Here is a 23,877-nt window from a genome sequence, read left to right as displayed (position 1 = left end):
AAACAAAAAAACAAAGCTATATGTCAAAATTATTGTCCATGACTTAATGTCTATCGCAATAAAAACATCGTTTCCGAAACGATCGTACAAATTATTGACTTTGTTGTTTTCCTTCTTATGAAACAGATTTTTAATTTTAATTTTAATTTTAAATTATCAATCATATTACTAAATATTAAAGTAGCTCTAGGATATTTGCCTATCGAACTTATTATATATCTGTATTATAACGAGCAATTTTTTTCTTGTATTTTAATTAAATTAGTGATTTTACTATTACAATAAAATATAATCTGCTCTTTAGACTACTGTTCTAACACCCTTTATATATATATATATATATATATATATATATATATATATATATTTGTCTTTACATAAGCAACAGTTTGTTGCTACACAGTCATGAGCATGTTTCGGTCTACTAGTATTTACTAACTAGAGACCTCACCAGGCAACTGTGTAGCAACAAACTACTGCTTATGTAAAGACAAATGTAACATGCTCTACTTCTGTACTGAACACTCTTGTATGAACCTCGTTATATTTTACTGGTTTCCCTACCTTTGGAAAATAGCAACCTCAAATTATATATATATATATATATATATATATATATATATATATATATATATATATATATATATATATATATATATAATTTCTAAAACAGTAATCTACGGACACGCGTGTTTCGGAGCCCTACTCCTTTTCAGTGTAGCTTGACTATTGTTAGGATTCGAGCCCCAGACCTTATGTATTTCAGTTCAGCGCCCTAACCCATTACGCTATGATGGCGTAGACAATTTGCTGTTTAGTTTTTTATCGTTTATCTGTTTACGTAGTTTTTGTTGTTGTTGTTGTTTTTTTTTTACGATATTAAGGTTAACGTCTTCGCCTCGGAGATCCGGTGTTTTTCTTAGAAAGTCGCCCATTATATATATATATATATATATATATATATATATATATATATATATATATATATATATATATGTCAGTTAGTCAAGTACGATAATCATTAGACCAACTTGCTTTAAAAATGTGTTTACAAACCTACCTCTTCTTAACATAAAGAAGCTGTCATGATTCACGATCGCGCATGCGCAGTCGTAAAACAGTTAACAAACAGATAATCCGATGAACCCCAAGTACCATTTTGTCAATTTTTACCCCTTAGTAGCCCTTTTTTCCTGAGTAAAATCGAATTAAAAGTTTGCTCACATGTCTGAATATCCTATGTATCAAATTTCAAGTCTGTGGATCAAAAATTCGTTGAGTATATAGGTTGAGAAGTGACCTCACAGACATTCTCACTTTTATAAGTATATAGATTTTTTTCAAGTATTGAACAGCGATAAAGCAAATTTATGGTCTCATGACAAGATATCAGAAACTACTCTACCTCCAAAGGAGGAGATAATGTCTGGGAAGATGGTATCATAAAAATAGAACATGATTGAAACTTTGTAAACAAGTCGTTTCCATATTCTAGAATAATGCCTTTTGTTATGAGTGGGTGACATTTTCTTTTGGTCTATTCATGTACACACGTTGGAGAAAGAGTCTAATATCCAATTAGAATATTAAAATATGCAGCCCCCAAACTTTTGAAAGACCCAATCTTTAAAGAAATATATTTTTAAAGAGAAAAAGTTGTTCAGATGGAATCATTGAGAGGTTAGAACTTTTAAAATAACTGAAAATTAGAAGTCGTTTTAATTAAGGTTTATCCATTTCTTAATTTATTTTACGAGGCGCCTTCAATAAGTTTCCAGACTTTATGGGTATTGGCACTTTTATTGATAGTACACACATGAAACCCTAGTCCTCTTTGAAGTAATCTCCCCCGGTTGTAATGCACTTCTTGTACTGTTCCAAAAGCTTCTGGAAGGCCTTATGGGAGTCCTATTGTGTAAGCGTTTCAATGACCCTCATCACAGCCGTTTACATCTCCTCAATTGTCTCATAACGACAACCTCTAAGGTTTTGCTTGAACTTAGGGAATAATCAAAAGTCACAGGGAGCAAGGTGAGGAAGTTTTTTTTTTTTTTTTTTTTTTTTTACAAAGGCATCACCACATTATCAAGGCCCAGAGGCCACTCAAGGATAAGGGTTAAAGAGTGTACAGTAGAAGTTGGTCAATATAGTAATCATTAGTAATGAAAATTTGGTAAATTTAATAACTTATATGGAACGGCTCATCAAGAACTTATTTACCTTAGACTTGAACACAACCATATTGTAGTCAGCCGGAAAGCAGGAAAACGGAAGACAATTCCACAGGCGTGCAGTTCTAAGAAAGAAGCTTTGTTCATGGAATCTATGTTTAGGTTTAGGCACAGATAAAGAGTGGGGGAAATTATTGATAGTGTTTACAGCTAGACGAGTGTTTCTTGTGAAAGTTTGGCGAGGGGGGACCATAGATTGAAGCTCAGTCGAACACTTTCCATGAAAATAACGATACATCAGAGACAAACTCGCAACATCTCTTCTGTGAGATAGAGGTTGTAAGGAGGAGAAAAGGACATCTCCTACGAGGCTACGAAGTCTATTTTGAACTCTATCAAGGCAGGACAAGTCCTTTCTAGCAGCTCCTGCCCAGATGTGGCAACAGTATTCCATCCTTGGACGTACCTGGCTCTTATATAGATAGAGAATAGCATCAGCAGTGAGATATCTACTGGATCGATAGAAAGATCCCACCATTTTTCCAGTGGCCTTGGCAACAGATTTGATATACGTGTTCCATTTAAGATCAGGAGTAATGGTCAAGCCCAGAAGCTTGTCAAAACTTGAGGCCTCCTGAAGACGAGAGCCATTCATTTCAATTGATGACAAATGTGGATTAAAATGTTGATGATGTAAAGAGAGAAGCTTGGTTTTAGATGCATTAAAAGTAACCAGCCACTCCTTTCCCCATTGTACTACATGCTCAAGATCAGAGGAGAGAGAATTGGAGAGTACTTGCTCGTTTACTGTCTTAGATGTGGTACCATAAATGGTAGTGTCGTCAGCATAAATGTCTACAAATGATGTAAGGATATGATTTGGAAGATCATTAATGTAGATCAGGAAAAGAGTTGGGCCCAGGATGGATCCCTGAGGGACACCGGCATTAATACTGTGAGCTTCTGATTTTTGCCCCTCAACTACTACTCTTATGAACCTATCAGAAAGAAATGATTTAATAATTGAGAAGACTTTTCCAGCTATGCCATAGCTAGCGATCTTATGAAGTAAACCTTTATGCCATACCCTATCTAAGGCTTTAGATATGTCAAGAGCAATTGCCCTAGAAAGATTGCCACCGTCGAGAGATTTGCTAATCCTATGCGATATAACTGTAAGGACATCTGCTGTAGATCTAGCAGAACGGAAACCATATTGAGTGTCACTAAGAAGGTTATTTTTGTTGAGATGGTTGATTACTTCTGTATTTAACACAGATTCTAGCAACTTACTCATGACGCACAGGAGACTTATTGGCCTGTACTGAGAGGGGGTGAGCGATCACCTGAATTCTTAAATACAGGGCATACTGATGAGATTTTCCAGGGAGATGGGAAACTATTCTCCTTAAGACAACGTTTAAACAGTTTTGTAAGTATGGGCGCTAGTTCAGGTTGAAGTTTTTTGAGTACTATAATTGGAATACCATCAGGGCCAGTTGCTTTACTGGAATCAAGGTTTTTGATTAGCTTGGCAACATCACGTACAGATATACGTATATCACATAGCGTGTTTTCTGATACAGGAGGAAATATTGGGGGTTGGCGGTCTTGGTCGCAAAGGGTAGAATTAGCTGCAAAGTTCTTGACAAAGAGTTTGGCTTTGTCTGATGCTGACGAGATTACCTCAGGTCCATTGATAATAGTTGGGATGGAGCACACGCTTCTGTTCAGGATTCTGTTTGCTATTTGCCAAAACTGGTGGGAACCAAGCCGCTGCTCAGCTACTTTGGACTTAACAGATTGAGCATACAACTCTCTTGCGTTCCTTATTACTTTCTTACAATGGTTGCTGGCAGTCCTGAAAACGGCTTTAGTTTCCATACATCTATTACGTTTGAAGCAGTGGAAAAAGTGATTTCTGTGCGCAATGGCAGCAGCACATTCTGGAGAGAACCATGGCTGGCTGTTAGGTTTTAGCTGAAACTTTTTAGAGGGTATGAAATGGTCAATACCTACAATTAACCATTCAGTTAGGTCTAATACTATAGAGGACACATCCTTTTTAAACATGGAATGCAGAGGTAGATCAGATATAAATGTACGGAAGCTATCCCAGTCAGCCTTAGTGTATCGATATACTGTACGATGAAGTGGTACGTCTGGGGACTTATTACATTTCATTTTTATCTTAATTGATACAACAGAGTGGTCGGAAGATCCAAGAGGCGACAGAACAGAAACTGAACATAGTTCAGGGCAAGTTGTGAGAAAAAGGTCTAGTAGGCTCGCATACTGGCCGTCATTATCGGGCACACGGGTAGGTTCCTGAACAATCTGAGTGAGGTCATAGGCAATGGAGAAATCATGACAGAACCTCCCCTCATCATCGGTCTTGTTTGAGTGGGTCAACCATTCGACGTTGTGAACATTGAAGTCTCCACATACGTGAATGTTAGCTGAAGGATAAGTAGAAAGGACTTGGTCAATTTTCTCAGATATGCTTTGAAAGATAGTAACTCCGCTGTTGTGGGGGCGATAGAGAGTAAATATAAATGCAGTAGTGTGAGCTAAAGCAACCCGGAAGCACATATAGGGTAAGTTAGGATCTTCCCTGGAGATGTCCCTCCCACATGGAAAGCTATCTTTAATATAGGCACATATTCCATGCCCATGGCGATCTTGGGGGTCAGATTTAGAAGTTAAGTTAGAGTATCCTGTAATTGCAAACTCATCTAGGGAAATAGCCTGTCCAATGCCAGTTTCACTTAAAAATAAAAGGTCTGGTTTAGTCTCCTGTAATTGGGTTTCAACCTCTGGAAGGTTAGAACGTAGACCCCTGATGTTGGAGAAGGAGACATGGTAGTAGGGGTCTACGTTGGAAGTTGGAGAACCGGGTTTAATCGTGTATTTTTTCTTGAAACTTATCATGATGAAATTTTGGAATTTGTGGACTAGGTCGACAGATTTACTTAGAGCAGGACAGAGAGGGGAAACAAAGAGAGAAAAAGAAACGAAGAATTTTTTTTTTTTGTACCACATGATAAGGTAAAGCCGTAACAATTACCCACTAGTATGGCATCGAGAGGCCCCACCAGAAGCTACTGCATGGTCCAGATTCCATTCACCAAATGGCAATACAGCAGCCCCAGTACTTTGCACCTGCTGATAGGACAGCCTCCTTAGTGGTTAATCCAAGGTTCGGGTCCCTGACTATCAGGCGGATAACGTCAGCCCAGACAAAACGTTTACCTCTAGCACCCTTACTAGTGACATGGCTACAAGGATAGACATAGAAACAGAAAATTTCCACAAACTCTGCCAACTGTTCGCGCAAAAATACTGCCAACCTAGAAAACAGCTTTTTCTTCTCCCTTTGTCAGAAAAATCACTCATTTAAAAAATGAGGACTGAGGGACAAATAAGAAGAAGCGAGAGTAACAGGAGCTGCCGATAACGCATCCACAATGCGTTTTCTACTCTCCATTAAAAAAAAAAAAAAAAAAATAAATAAATAAATAAAAAATAAAAAATAACTATTAAGTATTGTACTTAATAAAAGTCCAACGGACCTGTTTAAGGGAAAGTATGGTGATAGATTCCCCTCCCACGAACTAAAAATGAGTACAATTAGGTAATCTATTTTTGCAATCAACTCGGTAGATAAATAAACATTTATGGACGAGAGAAAAAAAAAAAAAAAAAGAAGCTAGCATTTAATACAACAGAAATACATAAATTAAATACTGAAATAAAATGTAGTTATTAATATTTGAATCTTAAAATAAAAAGTGCGAATTAGTAGAGAAAAAAATCACTTATCACAACAACGCATTCCGTCTCCAAACTAGTGAAGAATTTAACTTTTAATAGCGTTCAGAAGATTTTTTTTTTTTTTTTTTAAATTAACCGTTAAGAGAAAGCGTGATTTTATTCTGAACTTTAACTAATCACGTTTTAAGCAACTTATGATATAAAACAAAATCGGATGGGGGGGGTTCTTCCGAAGTTAGTTGGTGACGTTATAAGTAATTGCGAGATAAGATGGGAGCCAGAAATTAAGGGTGGGGGACTGAAAATGATAATATAATGGATTGATTATACAATATTTAAGATCAACTTGGTAGATAAACATTTATGGACGAGAGAAAAAAAAAAAAAAAAAAGAAGCTAGCATTTAATACAACAGAAATACATAAATACTGAAATAAAATGTAGTTATTAATATTTGAATCTTAAAATAAAAAGTGCGAATTAGTAGAGAAAAAAATCACTTATCACAACAACGCATTCCGTCTCCAAACTAGTGAAGAATTTAACTTTTAATAGCGTTCAGAAGATTTTTTTTTTTTTAAATTAACCGTTAAGAGAAAGCGTGATTTTATTCTGAACTTTAACTAATCACGTTTTAAGCAACTTATGATATAAAACAAAATCGGATGGGGGGGGGGTTCTTCCGAAGTTAGTTGGTGACGTTATAAGTAATTGCGAGATAAGATGGGAGCCAGAAATTAGGGGTGGGGGACTGAAAATGATAATATAATGGATTGATTATACAATATTTAAGATCAACTTGGTAGATAAACATTTATGGACGAGAAAAAAAAAAAAAAAAAAGAAGCTAGCATTTAATACAACAGAAATACATAAATACTGAAATAAAATGTAGTTATTAATATTTGAATCTTAAAATAAAAAGTGCGAATTAGTAGAGAAAAAAATCACTTATCACAACAACGCATTCCGTCTCCAAACTAGTGAAGAATTTAACTTTTAATAGCGTTCAGAAGATTTTTTTTTTTTTTTTTAAATTAACCGTTAAGAGAAAGCGTGATTTTATTCTGAACTTTAACTAATCACGTTTTAAGCAACTTATGATATAAAACAAAATCGGATGGGGGGGGGGTTTCTTCCGAAGTTAGTTGGTGACGTTATAAGTAATTGCGAGATAAGATGGGAGCCAGAAATTAGGGGTGGGGGACTGAAAATGATAATATAATGTGTTGATGCTCATCTTTGTCAAATAGTCTGTGAAAAGGATGGAACAATATTGGGACAAATTTCATGCAAATCTTTCGCATTTCCAGTTTTTCGTGAATAATTAATGTGCACAGTTCCCACACTGACATTAAACTGTATACTTATTGTCTCTATAGACACAAGACCGTCCTTATCCATGAACTTCTCTGGCGTTCTGACTACCTTACTTCTCCACCACCTCTCACCATTCTTCACATACTCCCTGACTTTATTGAATTTCTTATACTACTTAAAAACTGATGCTCGATTCATGCAAGATGGTCCAAGCGCAGTATGAAGCATTCCATATGTTTCTATGTCAAACATAATTTTATTGTATATTGTGTAATCACGTCCAGACTGCATTTTTGAAATTCATCAGCTGTGACAATCAGGCTTTAATAGAGTGTATTCCAATTCCTTCTCAGGCTGTTCATTTGAACCTGAAATCATAAAAATTGGTCAGTCATCTTATAAGATGCATAGTAATAACATACTGAATTTTAAAGAGTCTTCAACAATTTTAAATGCCTGTACAAAAAATGTTTGGAAACTTATTGAAAGATAATCAGAAATCACTCATCTTAAAAAATATTTTTGTTTATTTGATTACAAACAGCTTCGCATTCAAGACACGCGATCGTGTCAGCCATGAAGGAAATCACGATGAAAACAAAAAATTGCATCCATTTTGTACCGCGGCAAATGCACCATAAATATTCTTTAAGAGTCGTTAGCGGAAAAGGGTGAGTATAATGCTTGGGAAATCGATATTTTCAACTAATCAAATGTTTTATATATATATTTTTAAATTTAATAAATCGCCTTTCAATTATAGTCGATTTTTTTTTACATGGAGTTCACCACTTATCAAGGCCCAATGGCCACTCAGGGATAAGGGTTATTGTGTGTACACTAATCAAAGGGATAGTGTAGCAATAGTATTGGAGAATTGGTAAGGTGTCATTACTTAGGGGGGGGGCGGTTCATCAGGAATTTGTTTGTGCTGGACTTGAAGACATCCAGGTTGAAGTTGGGAGGGAAGCAGGCAAGCGGAACAGAGTTTACGAATGAGTTGTTTGATTACCAAATACGGCCCTACAAAACTATCAGAATAATACATCTTCAGTTGACGCGGATTATTCTTGAGGTGTCGGGTGTGTCATACTTTCTGTATATAAATTGTCAAGACAATAATTTTCACTATTGTTACTACTAAAAAGCATAAACATTTATAGGATCCAAAAATATTGGACAAAATTGCACTAAATTTAACATTAAGACTTTTGCTGGACTTGTGTTAAAGGATCAAAATATACTATTTTTACTATTACTATATAATCATGATACTACTACGTTTTAACAATACCGCTATTCTTTATCATCGTTTGTATATTTGAAAAATCTTAGAGTCATGTAGACAATTTAGTGGGAAACACCCTCAGTCTATTGTACCATAGCCTGGGACAACCGAGATACTACTACTACTACTACTACTACTACTACTACTACTATTTTTGGACTATGTTCTAGATGTGTATACAAGTTCGGAAAGGCTTAGTTTCCGTTATACGCGATCAAAACAAATACTGATCAACATTCTTTACTGTATTATTTGGATTCTTCGGACTGCGGTCTTCATTTTGAGTTTCGGCCGATGTAACCTTCGACCGTCTTCATATGTATCTTGGCAAGGACTGGTGGCGCAGTTAATACTTGGTAAAATTCAGCTGAAAAAGTATAATTTTTCTGGAGGTTGAAAGTTCAATCTTCAGCGCGAGGGACCGAAAATACAATTGCAAATTACTTAGAACCTCTATTCAGTTATGACTGACGGAACGAGAACATGCTACCCCCGTGAATAAAAAAAAAGGTTCCGTCCGAAATTCTGTGCAGACCCCCGACACAGAAAGATTCCCGAGCTTGACAAGATGCACCTGAAGGAGGTTGGAAGTTACATCGACAGAAACGTTGTGAACATGACACCAAAGATGGGAACAATAGTTCAAAGAATCCAAATAACACGGTTAATCAATCCCCATCTAAAAAATTCTTTACTGTAAAACATCTAACACGTATTGAGGAGAGAGCAACTGATTTCTTCTCCCCAACAGGCGGAAACAGTAGGCTTCGAGTGCGCATGTCAGTGATATGCTAATCGCCTATGTATCAATACGCCAACCAAATTACAACTCCACATAACACAATACATTACGCGTATATATAAATAAAAACTTTTCATGTAACTGCTACAAGACACTTGAAACAAATACCGATTAACATTATTTCTTGTAGACGTCTAACACATATTGAGCATGGAGCATTTTCGAAAACTCTATTCATACAAAATTGACAATTAAAGACAACAAAAGGCTATAATATAAATCTCACCCGTTTATTTAAATGTATGTATGTATGTTTGTTTCTTTGTATGTCTGCATAAAACTTTCGAAAGAGGCGACGGATTTTCCCGAGATCGATATCGTTTTGAAGCTCGACCCTTCGGACGACAAATATCGAAAAATTGGCTAAAAACTTGAATTCCTTCACCCTCAACGGGACAGTTTTCTACAGGGGGAGTCATGTTATTCGCCGATATTTTCGAAAGCCACCCCCTTTTTCGATTGACTAGCCTTAATTTAATTATTCGTCACTTCCGGTTTGGCGATAGACGCAACAGTAAAGACGTCACATTCTTTTTTCACGCTTTTTTCCCTCTTCCCGGTATGGGTTAGAGCCTGCCTGCCTACTACCACTGTTTTTTGCTCAACAAACACCTCGAAACACTCGGGCAACGTCGGGAACCCAGGCTAGTCTATTATATAAAGGACAATTGTCTGTACGTTTGTAACTAAAACTTTAAAAATACACTACAGGCCCCCACAAGTTTGGTATTTTTTATATTAGCGTAACCCTGGAAAAAAAACTTAAAATTTAGAAAATGACTCTGGAGGTCAACTGGTCATTGAATGTTATGAAGAGTTAAAGAAAATATATGCATTAATTTGTGTGCGAGACCGTGTATATTGCTGGCGCTCTGTTTAATAGTCCGCGAAAAACTTTCGTCGTTGCGTTGTCAGGGGTAAAGTTTAGCTTTTAAGAGGGTATCCTAAAAAGAAAAGGACAAGAAATAAAAAAAAAAAAAATCTTGTGTGTTTGGGGTTCTTATAGAACGGATGGATTTTCGCCACTGAAGTATTTCTTGCAATGTGGTTAGTCGAAGGAAACTACCGATATGAGTTTTTATCCAATTAAGAGTTGATAACTGATAATTATAATTCTCTGCTTCTGAAAACATGAGTACAATGTGCGTGTGATAGAACACTGTTTTTTCTACACATGCGATAAACACCATCTCTATAATAAAATCATGATTAAACACCATCTCCATAATAAAATCATGAATAAACACCATCTCCATAATAAAATCATGAATAAACACAATCTCTATAATAATATCATGAATAAACTCCATCTCCGTAATAAAATCATGAATAAACACCATCTTCATAATAAAATCATAAATAAACACCATCTCCATAATAAAATCATGAATAAACACCATCTCGATAATAAAATCATGAATGAACACCATCTCGATAATAAAATCATGAATAAACACCATCTCGATCATAAAATCATAAATAAACACAATCTCTATAATAAAATAATACATAAACACCATCTCTATAATAAAATCATAAAAAACACCATGTCCATAATAAAATACTAAATAAATATCATATCTATAATAAAATCATAAATAAACACATCTCCATAATAAAATCATAAATGAACACCATCTCTTTAATAAAATCATAAATGAACACCATCTCCATAATAAAATCATAAATGAACACCATCTCTATAATAAAATCATAAATGAATACCATCTATTTAATAAAATCATAAATGAACACCATCTCTATAATAAAATCATAAATGAACATCATCTCCATAATAAAATCATAAATGAACACAATCTCTATAATAAAATCATAAATGAACACCATCTCTTTAATAAAATCATAAATGAACACCATCTCCATAATAAAATCATAAATGAACACCATCTCTATAATAAAATCATAAATGAATACCATCTATTTAATAAAATCATAAATGAACACCATCTATTTAATAAAATCATAAATGAACACCATCTCTATAATAAAATCATAAATGAACACCATCTCCATAATAAAATCATAAATGAACACAATCTCTATAATAAAATCATAAATGAACACCATCTCTATAATAAAATCATAAATGAACACCATCTCTATAATAAAATCATAAATGAATACCATCTCTATAATAAAATCATAAATGAACACAATCTCCATAATAAAATCATAAATGAACACCATCTCTTTAATAAAATCATAAATACACACCAACTGTATAATAAAATCATAAATAAACACCATCTCTATAATAAAATCATAAATAAAAACCATCTCCATAATAAAATCATAACTAAACACCATCTCTATAATAAAATAATAATTAAACACTATCTCTATAATAAAAGCACAAATAAACACAATGTCTGTAATAAAATAATAAATAAACAGCATCTCTGTAATAAAATCATAAATAAACACCATCTCTACAATAAAATCATAAATAAACACAATCTCCATAATTAAATCATAAATAACAACCATCTCTATAATAAAATCATAAATAAGCAACATCTCCATAATAAAAACATAAATAATCACCACCTTATAAGAAAATCATAAATAAACATCATTTGTATAGTTAAATCATAAATAAACACCATCTCCATAATAAAATCGCAATTAAACACAATCTCTAAAATAAAATCATAAATAAACACATCTCTATAATAAAATCATAAATAAACACAATCTCTATAATAATATCATAAATAAACACCATCTCTATAATAAAATCATAAATAAACACCATCTTTATAATAAAACCATAAATAAACACTATCTCTACAATAAAATCATAAATAAACACCATTTCCAAAATAAAATCATAAATAAACACCATCTCTATAATAAAACTATAAATAAACACCATCTCTATAATGAAATCATAAATAAACACCTTCTCCATAATAAAGTCATAAATAAAAACATCTCTATAATAAAATCATAAATAAACACCATCTCTATAATGAAATCATAAATAAACACCATCTCTATAATAAAATCATAAATAAATACTATCTCTTTAATAAGATCATAAATAAACACCATCTCTGGAATAAAATAATTACTAAACACCATCTCTATAATAAAATCATGAATAAACAACATCTCTATAATAAAATACTTAATAAACACCCTTTCTATAATAAAATCAGTTATAATCACGATCTTCATAATAAAATCATAAATAAACACCTTCTCCATAATAAAATCATAAATAAACACCATCTCTATAATAAAATCATAAATAAACACCATCTCCATAATAAAATAATAAATAAACAGCATCTCTATAATAAAATCATAAATGAATACCATCTCTATAATAAAATCATAAATAAACACCATATTCATAATAAAATCATAAATAAACACCATCTCTATAATAATAAATAAACACCATCTCCATAATATAATCATAAATAAACAACATCTATATAATAAAATCATAAATAAACACCATCTCCATAATAAAATCATAAATAAACACCATCTCTATAATAAAATCTTAAATAAACACGATCTCCATGATAAAATCATAAATAAACACCATCTCCATAATAAAATCATAAATAAACACCATCTTTTTAATAAAATCATAAATAAACACCATCTCTATAATAAGGTCATAAATAAACACCATCTCTATAATAAAATCATAAATAAACACCATCTCCATAATAAAATCATAATTAAAACAAGCTGTTTTTTCTATAAACTGTTTTTTCCAATAAAACTGACATCAACCAAATATAAAAGCCACAGTGTTACTTTTTAACTACTGCTTAAGCATTTTAAACTGAGATATTTTTCAGGAGAGCTGTAAAAGCTTATAATATTATACGGTATGCGGGAATTCCGTGTCTCAACGTTTGCTGGGAAAATTGAGAAAACCAACAATCATAACTCCAAGAATTAAATTGACAGGAAGGACCAGAAAGAACCAAAATTATTATTTCCGACTTAAAATTAAAAAAATATATAATTAGGCGAATATTGTTTGTTTGAACGCGATGTGTATATGTGTGCGCGCATATATATATATATATATATATATATATATATGTGTGTGTGTGTGTGTGTGTGTGTGTGTGTGTGTGTGTGTGTGTGTGTTGAATGGTGATGTGTGGCTGTATTTTTAATCAATAATAAAAAAAACTGTTGATTGTTTTTTCGTTGTAGTTGAGCACCATTTATTGATTTCTTATGAATCAGGATATGTTCTTAGTGAGAATTCTTTTAGAAAGACATCAGGTGCTCTCGTAAGGAACAAGGTGAAGGTTGCCAACATCCTTTAGTGAAAGTCGTTTTGTGGAAAAAAACGGAATTCGAACTTGGCACACCTAGCTTGTCAGCCTGTGTCATTAATCATTTACCCACGACCATCTCTCGAACTATCGCATATGTGTGTTGGTGAACAGAGGGGAGACATTGTAATACTTTATTTTGGGTATAAAAGCCGTAGTGTTACGTTCTAACTACTACTTAAGTATTTTTTTTTAAGTATTTTAGTTCTTGTTGAGCCGTACTCTTAAATAATCAATAAGTTATAAGTAAGAGAGATATAACGTTAATAAACCTACGAACCGTAAAACGTATGTTGTTCTAATGATAAGATTTTGTTTCAGGTCTACACACGTGCGTTGCTATAAACGAAACTTACAAAATCAGACCCTCATCTAAAAATATGTTCAAACAACATCTTTATTTGCCTCCATTTTCCAGTTGCCACAGTCCGATTGGATTCAAAGGAACCCACCAACAGCTCACTCTCGGAAATGGGTGTTTTGTCAAAGGAACAATTATTCACGAAATTCTTCACACTATCGGATTCTTTCACGAACAGAGCCGCCCGGACCGAGACAACTACATCCAAATTATATACAGCAACATTAAAAAAGGTAAGATATTAAGATACTCCCATATCAAAACTGCCTATGCGACTAACGAGAAATTGTTAATTCCATGTGTTCTCATTTCTGACGCATCGAATCACAAACAGCACACACCGCAGCCATTTTTATTATGAGAGTGTCACCGCTTTTCAACGTCCCATACGCTATTCAAGGATAAAGATTAATGATTGTCGGGTAGACTGTAAGACAGCATCTTGATGTGTAACAAAACGTGCATGGACGCGTGTGAGAAAATCAGCAGCAGTCGAAGGATATCTGGCTAGCGAAAATATTAGCAACAGCATTCGTTAAAGCACGTATGCAACTTGCAAGTGTGCGCAAGCTTGCGTCACAAGGAAAGGAGAGAAAATACACCACGTGGTCGAGAGGAGAAGCATGTTGCGTGTAGGGAAAGATAGACTTGTAAATACGGGGGTGAAAAAGTGCTGGTTAGCGCCAGCGTTAGGTGGTGGGGACAGAAACTTTAAAAAAGTACATATGCGTGCGAAAAGACGGTAATGTCGCTAAATACGACTTTTATTTTCACTTACATAGAATAAATGCATGAGAAAACATGAAAAATATGTTAAACCATTTTAAAACAATTTTTATTTAAAACTACATTTTTTGTATACTTTAGAATGACAAATAATTTAAGCAACTTTTAAATAACTTTTATTTTTAAGTAAAATTTAATTTTAATTTTAAATAAAAAAAAATTATGTAGAATAAATACACACGATGCAGCAAAGTATTTCGCCGAATTTATTTGTGCCTCTTGCTCTCTCTACATAAATTTATAAAGATATGAACTAAACAGATTCGCCGAAGTCCCGTCGGTTCGTTCTGTTTTGACTCAATCTTGATTTTGGATCGCAAGGTCAAGGCTGCTACTTGGTCTACGAAATTGCAAGTGTCAGCCATGTTGAGTTTTTACTCATGCAATGTTTACATATTTTAATCGTGCATTTTTCGAGCTTCGATGGGTAAAATAAATGAACTTTTAACACAAAATGACTCCTCATGAACTAAAGCTTAAGATAAGAAACCTTTTTAATGTCTTATTTTTCTCATATCACCCACAAACTCTATTTAGCGACATTACCGAAAGACTTTTGAAAAATAATGAAATGCGTTGTTTTGGAAGAACCATGAATAAATGCATTTTTGTTGTACTTAAAAAATGTCGGGTATGATTTTATTTCTTCCCTGTTTTATTTGTTTGTTCCTTTTCTACGGCATCAGGCAACGTGTGGGTCCGAGAAGATTATAATGTAATGGCCACGTTACAGATAATCGGTTATGGTGGAAATTGGGTAGTGTTTTTTAGTTAATAGAACAGCTCAACAAGAACTTATTTACATTAGTTTTGAAAACGACCAGGTTATAGTCAGCTGGGAAGCAGACCTGCAGTTTTGTGCTCCACCAACGTACAGTTATAGAAAATAAAATTTGCAATTAGAGTTTTTGTTTAGGGAACTTATTAACAGTTGTTGTTTTAGGGAACTTATTGACAGTTGTTTTAGGAAACTTATTGACAGAGTATTTTTTGCAAGAGGAGACAATAGATGAAGTTCATTGTAGCAATATGATTTTATTGCTTGCTATATTTGTCGAATATAAACAAAGGAAAATAGATACATAATAAAGTGTAAACTGTTTCGATCATGTGCTTTTTTAAAAAATGAAAATCGCTCCAGACAAGGCATGAAGCCACTTGATATGACAAACTAAAGACACCTCAAGGTCAAAACTTAGTCAACGATAAGTTTTATATGGATAAACTTCTATCCAGAAGACAGTGATTATTCATCCCTGTGTCAGAAACATATCTCATTGAATGTTTCTGACAAACGGGTGAATAATTACTTTCTTCCGGATCGAAATCTACCCGCATAACACTTCTGGAATATGAGGAATAGAAGACAAAATAAGGAAACGAAAATTACGAGTCTGCCAGGAGTAAATTCATGATCCACTTTCTAATCTCCATAATTTATAATCCTAAAGTGATTGCATTTAAAATTCAACATCAACAATTTCTCCCACTCCTTATCTGTGCCTAAATCTAAATACAAATTCCATGAACAAAGCTTTATTCCTAGAACTGCCCGCCTATAGAACCCTGTTCAACTAGCCTACTTGCCAGCGTACTACAACATAGTCGTCTTCAAGTCTAATGTAAATAAGTTCTTGTTGAACCGTCCCCTTAAATAATCAAATATTACGCAATTCCCACCATTCCACCATTAACGAGTGCTACACTGTTGTCCCGGTGACCACAATTTAACCCTTATCCTTGAGTGGTCCTCGGGCATTGATAAGTAGTGATTCTCTTGTAAAAAAAAAGGATCATTTATATATTGTCAATAGTTACCTGCACACATTACTATTTGCTTACGTTACCTATTTTTATACCTTAACTCCGTCGAATATATCATGTACATATTGTCTATATACTAATAGGATTTTTCACTGCATTGCAACCTATTGCTTTATAATTAGAAAAGAGGCGAGATCTCGTGAATGACGTGATGACGAGCATTGAAAAAATAATGGTTGGCTCTTTTCTCAGCAGAAGACGTCTGATACAGAAACGTATGTGAGGCTAGCAAAGGCATCCCCTATCTCCTAAAAGCCAGCGGAGGGGAGGGAAAGTGGAGTCTTCTTTATTGTCAGCTGATTAGAAAGTACGGGTTGCCGAGATCCTGGCCAGAGAGGTATAGCGCCTATACACTTGCGAACCGTAAAAGGCATGTTGTTCTAATGATAAGATTTTATTGCATGCTCGCGCATGTGTGTCTCTATAAAAGAAACTTGGAAATTTGTATTTAATAAATGTGAACGTCTAGTATTTACGGCTACGCATAGATGGACGAAAACGACAGAATACTGCTCTGAGAGTCTCTAAGAAACAAAACAGTACCGAACCAACACATTTATCTATCCATATTATATAACACTGACTACGCTTCCTATTATATTGTTTCCCTTTGCCAAACTTTCACAAAATTTACTACAAACACTATCAACAATTTTTCCCACTCTTTATCTGTGCCTAAATCTTAATGCAGATTCCACAAATAAAGCTTCTTTCCTAGAACTGCCCGCCTGTGGAACACTGTTCCGCTGTCTTGCTTCCCGACCGACTACAGTATGGTAGCATTCAAATCCGATGTAAACAAGTTCTTGTTGAACCGTCTCCTCAAATAATCAAATTATACCCAACTTACGCCATTAACAATTACCACACTACCACCTTACATTCATTAACCATTATCCTCGAATGGGATTCGGGCCTTGATAAGTGATGACTTCCTTGTAAAATACAAACAAACAAAACATTGTGTTTAATACATAGATATTTGTAATCAGATATATATTTCAAGATCGGAAGTTGAAGGGCTTACAAAACAAGGGAAAAAGGAAGGGGAAAGGTTTCTGTTTGATGGACAAATGTGCTCATCAGTGTAATTTTGTTACGTGGTATTGTTACGTTATATTGTAGTCCTTAAGTTTTTAACCGCGTCGTCTATTTAATCTGTTAAATAGAGTTCCATGTTCTTGACGAATGTATATAAGACAATTAGTTGTTTCACAAAAAAAAAAAAAAAACACTTGACGCAAGTTTATAAAAAGGAATAACAATTTATTTTCTGTTCAATTTTTTCTCAATGTGCTATGGGGAGAGAGAGAGAGAGAGAGAGAGAGAGAGAGAGAGAGAGAGAGAGAGAGAGAGAGATGGGTCGTGGTGGAGTCTTGTGGGTGACACAAAATGACAACTGGTCGTCTCGGTGCCCGTCTTCTCTCTGACTCCTTTTTATGTCTGGCATTTTACAAAAAACTTTAGATAGGAATTTCATTTTCCACGTCGCATCCCACTAGCCATTATTAAATTCGTCCAATGCCACATTTCAATATAACTGTTTTCAAAACTTGTCGATTGAAGAATGTTGATTTCAAAGCTTCTGCACTCTTCTTTCAATTGTTATGACTTTAGATGACATTTCTTGGTTTGAAGATTTCCACAATATTTGCGCATGTGCATCCAGCTCCATATGCGTGTGTGCACAACCAGCAGTAATTCCGGCGTTGCCCAAAATACTATTCAACAATGTCCTTTCCTAATGTGACACCGTATCCAATGCAACAACGTGTTTCCAACTAGATCTTTATTACGTGGTGGACAATTCTTCAACAACACCGTTTTCAGTACTAATGTTGAAAATAGTGTCCACGCCACTAGAATTCGTTACGAGGTATTATCTTCTCCAACAACACCGTTTTCAAAACTGATCCCTGAAACAACATGTTCGCCACTGGTACTTCGTTATGAGACATGCCTTTCGCCAATAATATAGTTTTAAAAGCTGATCATTATAGTTCAGTTATTATTCCAACAACTTCAATTAATCTCGTCTTTCATGGAAATTTAAAAATTGAAATCGCATTAGATAAGGCAATAAGCCACTTAATGCAACGAGCTAAAAATAGTATTTCACAGTCAAATACTAGCCAACAATAAGTGTTAGATGGAAAACAGCAATTCGTCCCCCTTTGCCAGAAACATCGCTCATGGAATGTGAAGACTGAAGGACAATATCAGAGAAGCAATAGTTATGAGATTACCGAAAGTAAACCTAAGATCCACTTTCTACTCTCCTAAAACCTGGCATATCACGACGGTCACAAGCGGTCGATACGCATAAATACTCTCTTTCCAGCGTCCACTTGTTTTTCCTAAGATCCAAGCAGAGACAAGCCATTCTATGACGGCTGTAAGGTAAGTCCAAACTATTTCTATCACTTGATCAACGTTATGGCTACTCACATCCGTAAACCATTAATTTTGTCCTGTGTATTAATATGATTTTTTTATATATTTAGCATTTTGGAAAACCACCAGTATAATGTTTTAGTCTTAATGCATTTTATGACTTACCTTCGCAATTTATGTTGACTTAACTCCGTGGAATTTCCACAGGTACGACTAATCTTGGCAAAGGCATTTAAAATGCGTTTCGATAATTTGTTTTCTACAGGGAAGGAAATGAACTTCAGGAAGGTTTTGCCGCCGAAAATCGACAACCAAAAATTTCCCTATGACTACGGCTCTGTGATGCACTACGGAGCCTTCAGTTTTGCAAAGGATCGTCACAAGCCAACAATCATCCCGCGTAATCGTCACGTCAAAATCGGACAACGCTACGGCCTCAGCACAATCGACATCAAGGAAATTCGAAAACTCTATGGCTGTAACTAATTACACTTATTGAGATAATAAAAATAATGCCCTGGTGATATGCGCTAATGCGTGTATTAAAAAAAGTACTAATTTTGACGTGAATACTTTAAATCTCGAGAGTTTCTTGCTATCATATCGTTTGTTTTCTTTGCTCCCCCCCTCACGTTTTATTAGAATGATTTCGTCTCTTGTATGGTTCGGATTATTCGGATTATTCGGACTACTGTTTGCATCTTGAATGTTATTCTCATAACGCTTCAGCTGATGCAACCTCTAACATCCTTCAATCGCATCTCATTTAACTACACACACACACACACACACACACACACACACACACACACACACACACACACACACACACACACACACACACACACATATATATATGCGCCGATCATCATATAATGATTAAAGCACCCCGGTTAAATGTTTAAATTTCAACTGCATTTCTCGCGGTTAACGGTGGCTGAATGGATTTGGTCCTTGCTAATGGAGTCAGAGATAAATTCGTTGCCGGGTTCGAATCTATCGACCAGCGTTAATCGTGACACCCTGCACTGATGATTCCTGAAAGGATGAAAAACTAGTGTCTGTAGCTATTTAAATATAGTATATGGCAATTAAGCTGCACATAATTTTCCGCGTTACACTCTGGTGATAATTCGTAAGGCTGTTGCATGGATTTTATATTACCGCACGTTTTTGTATATTCACGTGTTCTTGAGTTTGCTGGTATGCCAATCAGATTCTTTCCTATTCGTGCACCCATTTATCGCAACTAATGAACGGTTGTTATTTATTTTCGTTCCAGAATATTCGACATATTGGCACAAAATTTAGCGTGAAGATTCTGAGTTGCCAGATTCTCAGAGAAGGGAATACTACTACTACTACTACTACTACTACCTATTTTGCTACTAACACTAATATTACACCTAAGACGATAAAATAACAAACGTTATAGGATTAAAAACTACGCAGCAGAATTAAACCAAATTTAGCAATAAGCTTCCTTGAGTTAATATGTGTGTGATATATTGAGGATACTACTACTACTACTACTACAATTTTTACTTAGAACTTCCTTGAGTTGTCAAATATGACATAAAGTGATCAACTACTGCTATCTATTTTAATGATATCACCACTGCTACTGCTAAGACTAAAAACAACAGACACTCTCTTACTGAAAATTAATAAGCTTATGGAAAAAGCACTGCAGATTTTTTTAAAAATGAAATTTATAACGGGAGGACATCCTTTGCGAAGAAACACTGTTCGTTGAAATTTCAACTAATATGACGTAGACGTAGAAATAAACGAGGAAAGCCATTTTTCGTTGTGGTAGAAAAAGAGTTCTTTATGTGAATATTTTCCAAGGATTTATTTAAATTCAATTGAAGATTTGGTATCTCTCACTCCTCTACTATATCTGCTTTTTTTTCTGAATTTTTGACATGAATGATAATATGCATTGTTGGGATTATTCGAACTACTGTCCTCATCTTTAGTCTTATTCTCACAAAGTTTCGGTCGATGCAACCTCTGCCCTTCTTCAGATGTATTGTGTCAAACTCAGGAATCAGCAATGACTCGTGGCATAACGGATAAAGTATTAAGTAAAATTCAGTTCTAAACTGACACTCTTCTGTTGCTAATTTGCTAACGTTGCTAATTACTTAAGATTTCCACGCACGCTACCCTGGTGTATTAAATAAACAGTTCAGCTCGAAATTCCATACCTATTCACGAGTTCAACAGAAAGATTTCCGAGTTCGACAAGCTACACCTGGAGAAGGTCGGAGATTACATCAGTTGAAACACTATAATAATAGCACTAAATATAAGAACGGTGAAGCGCATAGTCTTTTACGTAAGCACGCACTTTTGTACATATATGTTTTCGCCTGTGTGCGACCAAGAAAAAAAAATCAACAAAAGAAAGTCTTTTTACATACGTGCGCGGTTGCTGGTTGTCATCCGAATAATCGAAATTATACAAATTATCTTTTTTTTGTACTAATGAATGATCGCTTACTAAAGCCATTCATTCGGACAACTTATATGTGTTAAACTGAATAGTTAATCATTTTTGATTATGTGACGAACTGGAAGAAGTTGTCCTTGTACTTATCAATCTGTCTGGGTTGAAGTCAAGTGACACGTGCTTTACTCAATAAATATGACAAAGCCTTGATTAATAAAATATCAATCAGTTTTATTGTGATAGTTTGCATGTGGTGGAAAAAGAATGGTGGGCAGTCTGCTGGCGGTGCTTGGAATACGGTCACCCTTCTCAGCCACAAAACAACAACTGGCCATTTTGTACAGTCTCTCATTTTTTATTAGTTCGCTATGACCTTTCGACCATTGATTTTAATTCATGAAAATATAATTCTGCTTTATTATTGTTGGGTTGGTTCGGGTGTGTTCGCCAGAACAAAACCTCTCTCATTGCGCCCAAGTTCATTAACCAGGACGATTTATTCAATTTTTTGTTTTTGGGTATGTTCAACCTTTGCTATACAACAGTTATAAAAAAGGAAGCACATAATCTTTTATGCAAACACGCACTTTTTTACATATGCGTTTTCGCCTGTGAGCGACCAAGAAAACTAACAAAACAAAAAAGTATTTTTACATACGTGCGCGGTTGCTGGTTGCCATTCTCCGATCGTCGCCTTTTAATGCACTGAGCGTGATCCATTTTGGCAGTGGACACAGAAACACAATGGAAATTTGGTGTCTTGAAAGGTTTTATTTAGAAAGGTTGTTCATGAGAGGAGATAATATATAATTCTAATAATTTAAATATTAACATGGGCGATTCACCATGCAATTCCACCAAAACTCACACCAGCTAACAATCTCCATCCACTGGCGCAGAGTCTCAATGTATAACAGGCAGTTTCTATTACCTTCAGGCAGTCATCCAACTCGTTATAGGGTCGTATCCTCCTTCAATTTAGGTAATTAAAGATAAAAGTGGCGTATATAAACCGCTATCACCATGCTAATAAATAAAAAAAGTATCACATAAAACCGTTTAAAGGCAAAAAAGAGATCTTATTACCGAGCTTACAAATGGCAACAATATGTAGATCAAATATAGCTGACTGAGATAAGTTGTAAGTCAGGGACGATAACTCAATATCCATTAGTAAATACTGACGTAAGGTAAATATAATATCCTTTAAACTGAATAACATTTTGATAATAGGAGTAATAATGATAGGAGTAATAATGAGTATATTGTATAATTTATACAATCTGACGTAAAATGGGGGGGGGGTTCACCTCAAATACACAAACGGAATGTTCAAGAAAGATTATCGCTACAGTCCTCTGTCTCTTCTCTCTTGGCTGGCCGGGAATCATCTCGCAGCACCCAGAAATGAACATCGTTTTATAGGTTCCATCTTCACGCACACACGAGATTATGCGAGAACGGACGAAATAAAAATGCTGGCCGCCATGTTTGTTCTTCCTTTTCTTCGCCTGTACTCACTCGCTGAGCACCCACGGTAAGACTTCTCTTTCTTGCTTCTAACCACATGCCTCCCTGATCTCAAGATCACATTTCATAGTCTCTCATCCACTGTGGCGGTCGCCTCTCTCTACTTGGCCTCTGAGGTGTCTCGTCCTCCTCCTGTGGCTGCACACTCCCCTCCACTGCTTCACCCTCAACTGGTCTGACGTCAAGAATGTGCCTCGGGACTCCTCCCACCACAATGTTGTTACTAGTGTTCCTCCCAGTTACGCGACCCCTACTCCATTGTGTGGTGCAGCGCGCCCCCGGTGGCTTCACCCATACCTTGTCCCCGAGTTTAATTGTCCCTGTGGCCTCTACTTCTCGGCTTGCCGGCTCCACCCTGGGATGCCTCCAGGAATATGCAAACATTGACAGTTGCGGGACCGTCTCTGGTACTTGTCCCAGTTTAGGCGACATGTTATACCAGAAGACGGCTTGCTCAGGTGAGGTGCCTCCTCTTTCCGCAACTGCCTTTATGGTGCGGTGGTTTCTCTCTACGATCCCGTTGCCACTAGGTCTGTAGGCAGCTCTGAAAAATTGTTGGATCTTCCATTTCTTCAGTACTTCTGTCACTGCTACTGACTTGAACGCAGTCCCGTTGTCGGTTAACAACTCTTCCACGGGGCCTCGCTCCAAAAACACCTCATCAAAGATTGCCGCTATTTCATTGCCTGTTCCTCCACGTAGCTTCTTCCATAGGACAAATCGCCCGGGCCCACAGTCAATCATGGTAAGGTAAAGTCCACCCCTGTAATGGGTGACATCGCATGCCAGTCTCTCCCAGGTCCCACTCACCTCCAATTGGCCAGCTTCATGCGTG

At 35.3% G+C, this 23,877-nt stretch overlaps 1 protein-coding gene across 1 annotated transcript in view; it reads left to right on the top strand.

The window, feature by feature from the left end:
- Nucleotides 1-19,578, top strand: part of LOC145294210 (hatching enzyme 1.2-like) — a 57,004-nt gene extending 37,426 nt beyond the window's left edge. Inside the window, exons 5-7 of the mRNA XM_080141320.1 lie at nt 7,810-7,936; nt 14,108-14,283; nt 19,320-19,578. Coding sequence (XP_079997446.1) covers nt 7,810-7,936; nt 14,108-14,283; nt 19,320-19,540 — 524 coding nt within the window. The 3' untranslated portion in view covers nt 19,541-19,578. The remainder of the gene's footprint in view (nt 1-7,809; nt 7,937-14,107; nt 14,284-19,319) is intronic.
- The last annotated feature ends 4,299 nt before the right edge of the window (nt 19,579-23,877 follow it).

This window comes from Euprymna scolopes, chromosome 15, assembly GCF_053919585.1.
Source record: "Euprymna scolopes isolate OS-2025 chromosome 15, ASM5391958v1, whole genome shotgun sequence".
Classification (NCBI taxonomy): domain Eukaryota; kingdom Metazoa; phylum Mollusca; class Cephalopoda; order Sepiida; family Sepiolidae; genus Euprymna; species Euprymna scolopes.
This window is presented reverse-complemented; position numbering and strand designations above follow the sequence as displayed.